Here is a 13,409-nt window from a genome sequence, read left to right as displayed (position 1 = left end):
CTCTAAAAGTCGTCGGATGTCTTCCATAAGGTTCGCTTTCTTAAGGAGTGTGCAGTCCTCATGGGGCAGAGTTATCTCGGCTAGCATAGTCACCGGAGCTTTGTTGTGGTCAGTAGCGTTGATCGTGTTTTTACGGTCATCTAGCTTAAAATCCATGTCGGATGACTAAAATCCTTAACCCACGTAAAACTTAAATAAAGTTAAGTTAAATAAAAAGGATATAAAAATGTAACGAAAAAAGAGTGGATTAAAACTGGATAAGAGTCCGGTTTAAGACGGAGCTTCCGACAGGTGGCTACAGACGCCAACGCATGCGCAGAGTGCAGATTACGTCAGCAATTACGTCAGAGATCTTGTGACAAGATGATGCAAGCAGTGCAGTGTAAACGTAGCCTCTCTAAATAAGCCTCTGCGCCCCTCCCTCAGAATTCCCATGATGCATTAGGGTGAAGGGAGTTTTGTTAAAATGTGCTAATAAGTTTGCCGAGCTGTGAAACAACAGCACGGCTCTGTTGGTAAATAAAAAGGAAAAGTTATGTTGCGTTCTCTGGCGGACCGGATCAGCTGTTAGCTGTTTACAGGGCTAATGCTAACTTTGCTACGTGGCTGTGTTTTAATGTTTTAATGACCGTGTCTGTTTGTTTTGGAGAGGAGACGACCTCGGAGGTAATTCAGCTCCAGGTAGAACTCTGTCAGGGCTCTGAAGTGGAGCGGACCCAGAACAACTCTCATCAGCTGTTAGCTGTAATGTTAAACACTAGCAGGACTAAAGTTACGGTGCGGCTGTGTTAAAACTATAACTTGCTGTCACGGGACAAATGAACGACTCAAACAGACCCACAGTTGAGAGTCGTTAACTAATCAATTCTGTTTCCTGTACTGCCGTGTGACGAGTCCAAGATCCTTCACGCATGCGTGAAAATGAACAAATCACTCACTGAGACAAACTGTTCCTCCCGAGTCATATAGACGATTAGGTCTTATGAACGAAACGTTCATTGAACGACACAACACTAGTGCCTCCGCTACCTCCGCTCATGTGGCTGGCCCTTGTTACACACACGCCGCTTAACTCACTGGTACCAGCTTATTTATAAGTCCTTAGTAGCTAAATTCCTGATTTACTTAAATTCATTAGTCTCTGTGTCATTATCCACCCGCAGCCTGTGATCAAACAGGTTTCTTTGGTCACCTCAAAAACTCACACCTCTTTTGGCCGCTACTCTTTTCACTATTCAGAGGCCATTAACTGGAATTAATTACAAAAATCACTGAAACCCTGAGATTATTGTTTCCCTCTTAGCTTTTAAAAAACTTCTGTCTGTGATATTGACTGATCATTGTACATGTAATTTTCAAACATATTCTTTATTTGGCGTATCAACATTTTATTTTGCATAGCTTATCTAACTCACTCAGAAATGAAATATGTATTGATCAAAGTGAACAGACTTGAGTTTGATGCTATCCTAAGGAGTTGTCTTTGCTATAGTACCAGTGTAACGGAGCAGTCATTACTTCACCTATACTTTGTATATGGGTTTATAAAATAACAACACAGAGGCTCTGTTGTCTGAACCAAGACGGGACAGCTTTATTTTTCTTCATCTCTCACACATTGTTGAACCGGAAAAGATTCCCCACTTCCATTTCTTCCCCACTTCAAAATAAAAGCCTATACACAACCAAGTAGCTTACACCAGTGTTAATGTATAAGTCATTTCATTTACAGCTGACCTCTTTATACCACATTGTAATTATATTTGTATTGTATGTGAAACTACATGTTATATTGCACGACTTTGCCTATTGCCGTTGTAAATGAGAATTGTAATTCTCATTTGGCTCACCAGGTTAACATTTATGTTTACATTTACTCATTTGGCAGACGCTTTTATCCAAAGCGAATTATATTTGAGGAACAACATACAAGCATCAGCAAAGCATCAAATACAGCACGAGATCTACAACCGGCAATACATACAAGTAAGAGAACTAATAAATACTTGTAAGAGCTAACAGCACATATTGCATCAATGCGGTAAATACCTAGGGAAAGAAGTAAGCGTTAACAAAAGTGCAATCAACAAAAGATAATTGTAAGGGGATAGTAGAAGAAGAGCACAGTAAGTGCATGTTAGTGGTTAGGGGTAAGAGGTGTAATAAGAGATGTGTTTTCAAGAGCTTCTTGAAGTTACAGTGGGATGCCCCTGCTCTGATGGCATGTGGTAGCTCGTTCCACCATCGTGGTGATGAGAACAGCCGGGACAGGGATTGCTTTGTGTGTAGGGATGGCAAAGCCAGGCGGCATTCATTGGAGGAGCATAGTGGCCAAGAAGCAACATAAACTTGTATTATAGAGTTTAGGTAGATGGGTGCAGACCCAGTAGTACCTCTGTATGCGAGCTTTAGTGACTTGAATTTGAACGTTGAAAAGGACAGCTGGTCATCAATCATGACACCCAAGTTTCTCACCACCCTGGTTGGAGTGATGGTTGAGGAGTCAATTTGTAGTTTGATGTTGTGGTGAATAGATTGATTGGCTGGAATGACCAAGAGTTCCGTCTTAGAGATGTTGAAGGTGGCAAGCCTTCATCCATGCGGATATGTCCGAGAGACAGTCCGTGATCTGCGCTGAGATGCTGGGGTCATCGGATGAAAAGGATAGGTAAAGTTGCGTGCGATAGGTAAAGTGTAGCAGTGGTAAGAGAAGCCATGTGAGCGAATGATCGGCCCCAGTGAGATAGTGTAAACTGACAAGAGAAGGGGTCCTAACATTGAGCCTTGGGGCACCCCTATGGAGAGGCAGTGGGAGAAAGACCATTGTCCTTGCCACAAAACATTGTAGGAACGCCCCGAAAGGTAGAATTTGAACCACAGGAGTGCATTGCCCAAGTTGCCCATTGCTGAGAGTGCGGATAGCAGGATCCTGTGATTGACTGTGTCAAAGGCAGCTGATAGGTCACACAGGATAAGAACAGAGGATTGGGCTGCAGCTTTGACTGACCTTAAGTCGTTTCAGTAGACTGGCCAGACTGATATTGATCTAGGAGGTCATCATTCCGTGAGAGGAATTCTGAGACCTGTTTGAAGACTGCCAGTTCGATAGTTTGGGATAAAAATGGTAGAAGAGAAACTGGTCAATAGTTCTCAACTTGAGTTGGGTCGAGTGAGGGCTTTTTGAGAAAGGGTGGAACCCAATCCCTTTTGAAAGTGGTTGGGAAGGTTCCTGTAGCCAGAGAAGTATTTATCACGAGTGATTGCCGGGACCATGGTAGGAGATATGGCTTGGAGGAGACTCATAGGAATCAGGTCAAGTGGGCATGGAGTGAGATGGCTACGGGTCAGGAGTTCTGATACTTCGCTCTCCGTGAGAGGAGTAAACGAGGAGAGTGAAATGCTATTGACCTAGGAGGACAGAGGAATAGATGTAGTAGGACTGCTACATGTTAGCCTCGGCCTTTTGCGCCATTTCCCAAGGGAGATGAGGAGAGACATGTAAAAAGACTGCTACATGGTAGGTTTTCTTGGGCCGTGCCCACACAGTGGGAGCTGGCCAGAGCGGGAATAGGCCGGTTGATTTTGAGTGATAAAGAGTGATGTAGTGTTGTGCTTTTTGTAGGTCTGGTCGCGTTAAACTTGTAATTGCAATAACTAGGCCAATGCCTGGATGCAATATTGGAATCATTTCAACTGGCTTGTATTTATTTGCATTACATGGGGAAGGGACTAGAGTAACCATCACCACAACGTTCCATTCAAACACATGGTGTCACCATTTTTGTGTAAGTATGAAAATCTCACATTTTCCTTTACTGCATCTCCATTTACTCTGGAATGGTAACGGAAATAGGTTTACTGACAAAGGATTCATATTCCTTAAATGTTAATATTACGTCTGTTATTTTGGTATCTTCTGGCAGAAAAGGGATCTGGCGCTGAAGGAAGGAAGAATTCAGTTGTCGTTCTGAAATATAAAGCTCTTATAATTGGATAATTAAGCACCTGGAACGGGAAGAAGGTAATGTGTGTTTGAGTGACATCCACCATTGTGTCCCTGAGCAAGACACTTGCTCCAGACGTGTGCGACCTCTCACATGTATAGCAATTGTAAGTCGCTTTGGATAAAAGCGTCAGCTAAATGTCATGATCAGTTAGTTAATAATCGCTCAATTATCTTAAGTCAGTCTCATATGTCTGTGTTGACCGTCCTCGGTCTGGCAATTAGGCTGTTCTTTTGGGTCCGGACGTTGGTGGGAGCAGTGTAAGTTAGCTTGACGAATAAAGTTTAAAAAGAACTTTGTTGTTCTTGAATTAAACTAGTGTAACTTAACGGTCTGATAACTTTTAGCAAACAAAAGAAAAGAAAAGAAAACAAGTAAGTTGCTGGGAACGAGGCAAAAGTCGAGGTTGCAGCGCTCCGTGTGTGGCTTGAAATGAACAAAGAAACTTCGCTGCGCCAGGTTGAACTTCTTAGGGCGTTGCCGGGAGAGGGAGGACACTGGGCGTGTGCCGAAGTACAGTTGAAGAGAACAGGACAAGAGAGAGCGAAGGACAGCGTTTGTCGCTGTTGTTGTTTGTTGGGGCGTGGTTTCCAGAGGGCAGTCCTTTGTTCCCCCTGAGGGCTTGTTTCCGGTTTCCTGAGAAACTGTCTTTTCTTTAAACTTTTAATATGTCTATTCAAAAATCTATTTGCGCGTATTGTAATCAAATATCTTCCCACAATCAAACCTTAATTTTCAAACGGGTATACCGTTCTTAGTTTTAAGCATTTCATAAAAAGGAAAACAATTGTCAGTAGTTCAGCTTTAAGGTTAGCATTTCCTAGGAATCACATCGGCATTTCAGAACGATGGCATGTAATACTTTTTTTGTCCACTTGGGGGAGCTCTGGTTACATGAAGATAGCTTTGATTAATCCTAAAACAACCCTTTGCTCAGGATCTGGGGAATTTAATGATTTAACCCTTTAACGTCCTCTCAACCATTTGGAAGACATCATTTTTAGTCACTGTATCTCATTGAAAAATGTACTGAACTTATTTCAACCTGTTTAAACCATCTCTATCATTCGGTGTAGGTATGCTGTGCTAAAAAAATCCACTAGTTATCACTGTTTCTTTAAGCAGCATGCCTTACAGGAAGTTAAAATTGTCAAAATCACTGCAGACATGAAGAGTCTTTTTGGTGGAAATTTCAAAGGTTAGGATATTTTTTTGACATATTATAGTTCCAGGGGAATTACTTAACAGCATTATGTAACTTGATGCAAAAAAAATAAGTCTAATATGGGTCAAATAATTTTCTAAAAATATGCTCTACCAAACGGTAGAGTTGGCACTTCATGGTAAAGGTTGGCTAAGCTAATGTAATACAAATTTACTGCCTGCTATGAAATTGAAAACTTTTGAACATTCATTATTGTTAACATGATATATATAATGTGTTTCCATTATATATATGTTGAATTATTTCATAAATATGTCTTTATAATGGTGAAATCATGCTATACCAAAATAATAATAAAAAGATAATAAATGTACAGTTTTTATGGAATAAAAAACTTAAAAACAAAAACCAAATAACTATCTAGACAAAATAGACATGTATTGGTATTCACATTACTAGCATTATAAGAGTACATAGTTTGTAAGTGTGATTTCTCTTTTCTGTTTCACAAATAATAGATGGACACTAAAACATTTTATGGTGCAAGGCCACAGAATTTTCCAACCCCTATACCAGAAAATCCTCAAGACTCTGCCATTAATCTGAGTGATGATGATAATAACCAAAAAGAGCCTCCTGATCATCAACATATCATAACATACCAATTTGTACTCTGCGCAAGGAGTTGGGGGATCCAATCAAAACTAGCCCCGAAGAGATCCACTATTTCCTGGCAGTACAACCTGTCATAGGTGTTTTCAACCAGCCACGGATGACTACTGGCACCGCCAGTCACATCTCAAGACGTAAAGAGATTCCATCCGTTACGCCAGATTATTAATTTTACTGATAATCAGCAAGACAAAGACAGTCCAGACCGGTTTTTGAAAGATGGCTCTTCATGCATTTTAATACCAACAATCTTTAGAAAACATCGTATAAAATGCAAAAGTTGTTGCAGAAATAAATCTTTTTACAGTCAACAGCAGAGAAGGCGACTTCAGCACTTCATCCCTTATTGCGTATCTAGGGTTTACAGTAGAGCTCATACCAAACTGTATGCACTACACAGTAACTTCATTGATTATTGAAAAACAGCCATACACTAAATCAAGTAAATACTGTATTTTGCAGTGATCTAGACATTGATACGTTGTCTCAGTATCTAAGTCTGTCTAAAAGGTTGAGAGTCCATACAAATGTGTTCTTCTGAAATACTCAAAGACCAGAAATACTATGTTGGTAATATTCAAAATGTTCAATAATCAATGAAGTTACTGTGTAGTGCTGTTTTGTATGAACTCCACTATAAACCCTGTATTCACAATTAGGAATGAAGTGCTGAAGTTGCCTTTTCTGCTGTTAACTGTCATTTTATATGATGTTTTCTAAAGTTTGTTGGTATTAAAATGCATATTTAAGTATTACCATGAAGAGCCATCTCAACCGTATGGTAGAGCAGTATATCAGAAAAACTATTGGGTCTGTTAAAATTTTTGGGGGGGATTATTGTTGTTATTGCCCTAATAAAATAAAAAATGTAAAGAAATAATTTTTCCGTAATTTTTTTCTTGGTGAGGACTTTAAAGGGTTAACATTAAATTTGAGCTGGAAATTTAATCGAGTATAGGATGACATTTCTTTATCATATCCTTTCTAAAGGAAATGTCATAAAGTGTTTTGAACAAAGCATTGGTTACAACATAAAATGAGGCAGGTGACCTTGCTGAAAATTAAAACACTGCAAAATTAACTTTAGATTCTTTTCAACAACAATATCAACAACAACATGGTAACATAACTACTCAAATGGAGTGGAGAGACCTAGTTAAGTAACTTAAAGATTATTTAATTAAACAAGGTAATACTTTTTACTTTTGAGGAGACAGTACTCTTTGTTTACACAAAGAGTTCAGGGCTGTCCTCTGGTGTCCTGGAGTTTCTCACCAATTTACAACTGTGTGTGAAGAGGAGAATATCCTTTGATTTGAGGTAATAAAACAAAGAGGGAGGTCAGTTGCCATGGGTAAGTGTGTGTGGGGGGGCAGTTTAAAGTTTCCTGCCCTCTCTTAAAAAGAGTTTTGATAGACTGTTTGTAATCTCTGGTTAGTGTTTCTTTGTCATTTTAACAGTCAGGCACCGAGCCTTATCTGGCTGTTTTATGGTCGAACTGCCCAGAAACAGCACTTAGGGAAAGCAAACCTTTCACCTCTTCCTTCGGGGTCTCTTCAGTCGTCTGTTGAGAGTTGATATACCCCCCCCCCCCCTTTCTCTCAAACAGAGACAGAAGGAATTTTGAGTCCACACTGTTCACAACTACAATAAAAACAAGAAGTATAGCATGCGACCGATGACCTGAGCTGATACATCGCTGGAGTTCCATACCAGAGTGGAGACAGATACCAGAGTAAACTCAAGTTTATTACTCCAAAGTTTTATTTTTTATTTGTTCTCTGATTCACTATCAAGTAAAGGTTTTGGTTTTGTGTTCTGTATTTTTCCGGTTTATTCTGGTTTATTCCATTTGTGTGTCTGAGTTATCTATTGACTCCCTGCCTCTGTCTTCTTGTTCTGTTTTTGTTTAAGTGTTGTCTGTTAGTTATGCATGTGTACTCTTTGTATTCTGTTACTTTTGTTCTAGCTACAGCGTCCAATCAATAACTGGCGTGTCGGCCAGTAAAAAGTTTTGATCCTTACATGTTTTGGCATCCTTTCAGCCTTTGTACCTGCATTTTTGGTAATTAAATCATTGCATCAAGCTCTGTGTCAGCTGTATGCATTTGGGTCTTTACCCTAGAACCAGCTGTGACAATTTCATGATTTAGGCAAGTTGTATGTTTCAGCAGTAGAAATATTTTGTCAACAGCCCTCCAAGTAACATGATGTCAGTCATGTTTCATGACTTAGTATGTCAAATTTCTAAAAATCAATCTTGTACCTTCTGATATATATCAGTGTATGTATATGTGTGTGTATATATATATATATATACAATACCAAAAATGATGATATGTACAGTATTATTTAATGGTAATAGAGGTAGAATTCTTTGAGGTGATACTGACCATCCGCCTTTTTCAATGCTTAAGCTTTTTAATTTGCAAGAGACAAGAAAGAACAGGTTACTCTGCAGAATAAGGCTGTGCTAAAATCATTCATAACACATTCAGTTTGCTCTTATTCAAGACACAAGGCCTCAGGAACAATCCAGCTCCTGTTTATGTTTCTTGCCGCTTCATTCCTTAAGTAGCGTTACAGCGACAGAAAAAGAAAGGTGTAATATGAGATAATGATGCTACAGGTTATACATGAGACTTATAGCATGAAAACACATCGACCAGGTGTTTGTGCTTTGTACAGCTCGACCATGCCTCTGTTTCAGCCCAGGAATCACATCAGAATACCGCTGCAGACTGATTGGAGACGAGCATCACACTGCGTTTCATTTAATCTGTCTCAGGTTTGGCATCTGCATCTGGATCAGCTGGACAATTTAACACATCAGTTACTGATAAAACAAGAATTTCCCCGTGCACAGCAACAACAATAAGGTGCTGACAGATAGCAGCATGAGGCTACAACACAAGCTACCACACACTGATCAGACTTTCCTGCATTTATTGTGAGCAACATGTTTCGCCCAGTGCTTCTTCAGGCTCCTGTGGCGGTTTTGGAGGGGAGCCAACAGGGGCCGGTGCCCCTGTAACAATAGTCTACAATAATCCTAGTAATATATCTTCCTTGCCTGTAGTTCCTACCTCTGTCATGTAATGTATGTAGGCCAAACTAATCTTAAATTGAGAGTGGCAGAGCATAAGGCAACCATTAGAAATGGGAATATGGATTATGCCATTGCTAGACATTATAAAGAGAATGGTTCGGGTACTTCCCTTAAATTTACTGGCATTGAAAGATTGTGTCCTAATCCAAGAGGGGGTAACATGATTAACCAACTTTTAAGAAGGGAAGCTTTTTGGATTCATGAATTGAACACAATTGAGCCTCATGGACTTAATGTGACACTAGATTTTAGCTCATCCCTGTGATGAAGATGATGATGATATGTTTCTCTTAGGTCCATCTTACCTTCAGGGAAAGTTGAGATATTGGGTTTCCCGTCTTCCCCTTTCGGTGTACATGACAGAGGTAGGAACTACAGGCTATTTATGAGTTCCTGTAATGATGTAATGCTTGTGACTTATGTATGTTTAGTTTAATAGATATATATTGATGTTTTTTGATCTGTTTGGAGACTAATCACATTTTTGCTCATGTATTATAATATTTTGTATATGATGTTGATTTATAAATGTATATACACCAGACAAATGTCATAGAAAAAATGGAACGTACTGGTCACATGACCTAGACAGTGTCTACTTAGCACACATCTGAGAAGAATCAACGAGCGAAACACGTTGCATACAATAAATGCAGTAAAGTCAGATCATTGTGCGGTAGCTTGTTTTTGATTTTTCATATTTTCACACTCACTTCCTTCTGTAGATTCCTCTTTCCCAGAATCATCATCTGCATCTTCATCAGCTGGACAATTTAACATAGCAGTTACTGACTTGGTACATCTGCTCTTTTATTTATTTAGTTATTTCATTGTGTTTATATTCACGTCTCAAACTGACTTCATTACAAATCTGAACAAATACACACTCACTTCCTTCTGTAGATTCATCTGTCCCAGAATCATCATCTGCATCTTCATCAGCTGGACAATTTAACATAGCAGTTACTGACTTGGTACATCTGCTCTTTTATTTATTTAGTTATTTCATTGTGTTTATATTCACGTCTCAATCTGACTTCATTACAAATATGAACAAATACACACTCACTTCCTTCTGTAGATTCATCTGTCCCAGAATCATCATCTGCATCTTCATCAGCTGGACAATTTAACATAACAGTTACTGACTTGGTACATCTGCTCTTTTATTTATTTAGTTATTTCATTGTGTTTATATTCACGTCTCAAACTGACTTCATTACAAATCTGAAGAAATACACACTCACTTCCTTCTGTAGATTCATCTGTCCCAGAATCATCATCTGCATCTGCATCAGCTGGACAATTTAACATAACAGTTACTGACTTGGTACATCTGCTCTTTTATTTATATTTATTTCATTGTGTTTATATTCATGTCTAAACGGACTTTATTACAAATCTGAAGAAATACACACTCACTTCGTTCTGTTGTCCAATCATCAAAATAATCACCATCTGTATAAGATAGACAATTTAACATAGCAGTTATTGATCTGGAACATCTGCTGTTTCAATTATTTTGTTATTTCACTGTGTTTTTATAAAAGTTTCAAACAGGCTTCATTACAAATCTGAAGAAATACACACTCACATATTACTGTAGTTTCCACTGGCATAGGATCAACAGCTGGACATTTTTACATCGCAGTTAGTGAACTGGACATCTGCTGTTTTATTATTTTGTTATTTCATTGTGTTTATATTAACATGCCAAATGGGCTTCATTACAAATCTGAAGAAATACACACTCACCTATTACCGTAGTTTCCACTGGCATAGGATCAACAGCTGGACATTTTTACATAGCAGTTAGTGAACTGGGACATCTGCTGTTTTAATTATTTTGTTATTTCATTGTGTTTATATTAACATGCCAAATGGGCTTCATTACAAATCTGAAGAAATACACACTCACCTATTACTGTAGTTTCCACTGGCTCAGGTTCAGCTGGACATTTTTACATAGCAGTTAGTGAACTGGAACATCTGCTGTTTTATTTATTTTGTAATTTCATTGTGTTTATATTAAAGTGTCAAACGGACTTCATTACAAATCTGAAGAAATACACACTCACCTATTACCGTAGTTTCCACTGGCTCAGGTTCAGCTGGACATTTTTACATAGCAGTTAGTGAACTGGAACATCTGCTGTTTTATTTATTTTGTAATTTCATTGTGTTTATATTAAAGTGTCAAACGGACTTCATTACAAATCTGAAGAAATACACACTCACCTATTACCGTAGTTTCCACTGGCACAGGATCAACAGCTGGACATTTTTACATAGCAGTTAGTGAACTGGGACATCTGCTGTTTTAATTATTTTGTTATTTCATTGTGTTTATATTAACATGCCAAATGGGCTTCATTACAAATCTGAAGAAATACACACTCACCTATTACTGTAGTTTCCACTGGCTCAGGTTGGTCCTCTGTTTGTGGAAGAGCTGGATAGACAGTTTGACACATCAGTGAGCAGTGGTGGAAGAAGAACTTATAGCCTTTACTTAAAGGAATAGTTCAACATTTTGGGAAATAATCTTATTTACAGAGAGATTGATGGAAAGATGGAAACTACTCTCATCTCATCCAACTGTTTAAAGCAGGCAGCTGTTTGTTTAGCTTAGCTGCAAACAAGGAAACAGATTGTCCCAGCTTGTCTGGCACATAACCCTTGTTATACAGCATATTTTAGTTTTTATACTGCTGTAGCTTCATATTAAGCAGACACGAAAGTGATATCAATCTTCTCATCTAACTCTCAGCAACAAAGCGAAAAAGTGTATTTCTGAAAATGTCAAACTTTTCCTTTTAGTAAGTAATAATAAAATATAAAATACTCTGTTACAAATAAAAATTAAGTAAATGCAACTCCACCACTGCCAGTAAATACTCACGGGTAGCTCGGGTCAGCACCATCATGGCACACACAAACAAAGTCACAGTGAGCATCTTCATGGTGGAGATGTTGCAGATATGAAATATGATGATGACCTTTGATTAAAAGAGACAGGCATGTTACTAATATCAACATTTTGTGCCTTGTACACTACTGTTGAGAAGCTAACTAATGCACCAACATGATTAGCCTCTGACGTCCTATCTCTCAGCGTGTGTAATGAGTTATTGTTTTCTAGTGAAAAAAGCCTTTTCAAAAGTTTTCAGTTGATTGGAAATGGATGGAAACTGCAGTTGTTAAGGCCCTTCAAAAGAAGGGAAACCTGAACCAATATAATTGCAGACCTGTCTCTAATCTTTTCTTTGTTGGAAAGATTATTGAGAAAGCTGTTTTGAACTTTTTAAATAGCCTATAAACGGTCTATTGGAGAGATTTCAGTGTAGCTTCAGATCACCGCACCATGACTGCACTGATAAAGGTGTTAAATGATATTTGCCTGAATACTGAAATATTAGTTGCTGCTTCATCTTTGTGCAGCCTTTGATAACGTGGGTCATAAAATCCTTCTTGACAGACTGAAACAGTGGGTGGGATTATCTGACACAGCCCTTAGTTGGTTCAAATCATATCTTGAAGGCAGAAGCTATGTTCACCATTAGACTCACTCCATAAATGTTTAGAGCAAGTAGCTGAATGCAATTACAGTACATTTCCTTGAATTGATGTGTGTTTTAATAAGCTCAGATCTCAGCTTCTGCAGACACATGAAGGCAAAATTAAATCATCTTCATCAAAAATAGCAAGAATAAGTCCACATAAGAGTTAGAGAAACTAATTAAAGAAGAACGCTGCTGCCAGAGTTCAAATGAAAAACAACAGAATGGCGCTCCTGTTCTTAATCTTCAAACTGGCTTCAAGTTACAGGCTAGAACATATTTTAATGTGTTGCTGCTAGTTTATAAATCACTCAATAATCTGATCTGATCTCCTTGAATAATATAATCCCAGTAGGGCACTTAGATCTTAACAAAGCAGTCAGCTGGTAGAACCTAACATGGTGAAGCTGATTTTAACTGATGCTGCACACGATGGACCCAACAAAATTAAAACATCTGTGATAAATATGAAAAAACTGACCTGCTGTCGAATGATCTTCAGCCGTCCTGTGTGGAGCTGCTGAACAAAACAAAGACCAGCTCTTATATACAGTTACAGTCAAACTTTTATCTGTGTTGCAATGAAAAGTCCCTGGTATTTATCTAGGGATTGTAATGCTCAACAACGCCCTGCTTCACTTTGATGTATTGCTCATGGTTTACCTGACAGCAGCCAAACACAGTCAGTGTAAGCATTAATGTTGCCTAAAAGAAAACATTTACTCAGTACTTTCAAAATAAAACGTTATTCATATGTTTCTGTTGAAGTGAGACTGAGCAGCTAATCAGCCGTGACATCTGTGAACACTTGGTTCATGAGACGTGAAGATACACAAGATCAAGGCCAGAAGATTTTTAACAGTATTTAAAAGGAAATTAAAGAATTAAACACTTAATTT

General features: G+C 38.4%; 1 protein-coding gene across 19 annotated transcripts; it reads right to left on the bottom strand.

Moving 5' to 3' along the window:
- Positions 1-8,242: 8,242 nt before the first annotated feature.
- LOC119917823 (clumping factor B-like) lies at positions 8,243-13,145 on the bottom strand. 19 transcript variants are annotated; one of them, XM_038738229.1, is made up of 14 exons: positions 12,992-13,145; positions 11,853-11,949; positions 11,352-11,402; positions 11,189-11,224; positions 11,029-11,061; positions 10,869-10,901; positions 10,706-10,741; positions 10,545-10,580; positions 10,373-10,408; positions 10,198-10,248; positions 10,020-10,070; positions 9,842-9,892; positions 9,664-9,714; positions 8,243-8,653 (listed from the first exon to the last, which is right to left on the bottom strand). In XM_038738229.1, exons 2-14 carry the CDS (start codon positions 11,911-11,913, stop codon positions 8,616-8,618), a joined length of 564 nt encoding a protein of 187 aa, XP_038594157.1. In that variant the 5' UTR covers positions 11,914-11,949; positions 12,992-13,145; the 3' UTR covers positions 8,243-8,615. The 19 variants fall into 19 exon arrangements, with proteins under 19 accessions (XP_038594157.1, XP_038594162.1, XP_038594161.1 ...); XM_038738234.1 differs by lacking the exon at positions 10,020-10,070; XM_038738233.1 differs by lacking the exon at positions 10,198-10,248.
- Positions 13,146-13,409: the final 264 nt, after the last annotated feature.

The sequence above is a fragment of the Micropterus salmoides genome, unplaced genomic scaffold (genome assembly GCF_014851395.1).
Source record: "Micropterus salmoides isolate LMB-PRFRI ecotype aquatic unplaced genomic scaffold, ASM1485139v1 Ms_hic_scaffold_2257, whole genome shotgun sequence".
NCBI classification, from domain to species: domain Eukaryota; kingdom Metazoa; phylum Chordata; class Actinopteri; order Centrarchiformes; family Centrarchidae; genus Micropterus; species Micropterus salmoides.
The sequence above is the reverse complement of the archived record's forward strand: the minus strand, read 5'-3'. Positions and strand labels throughout refer to the sequence as shown.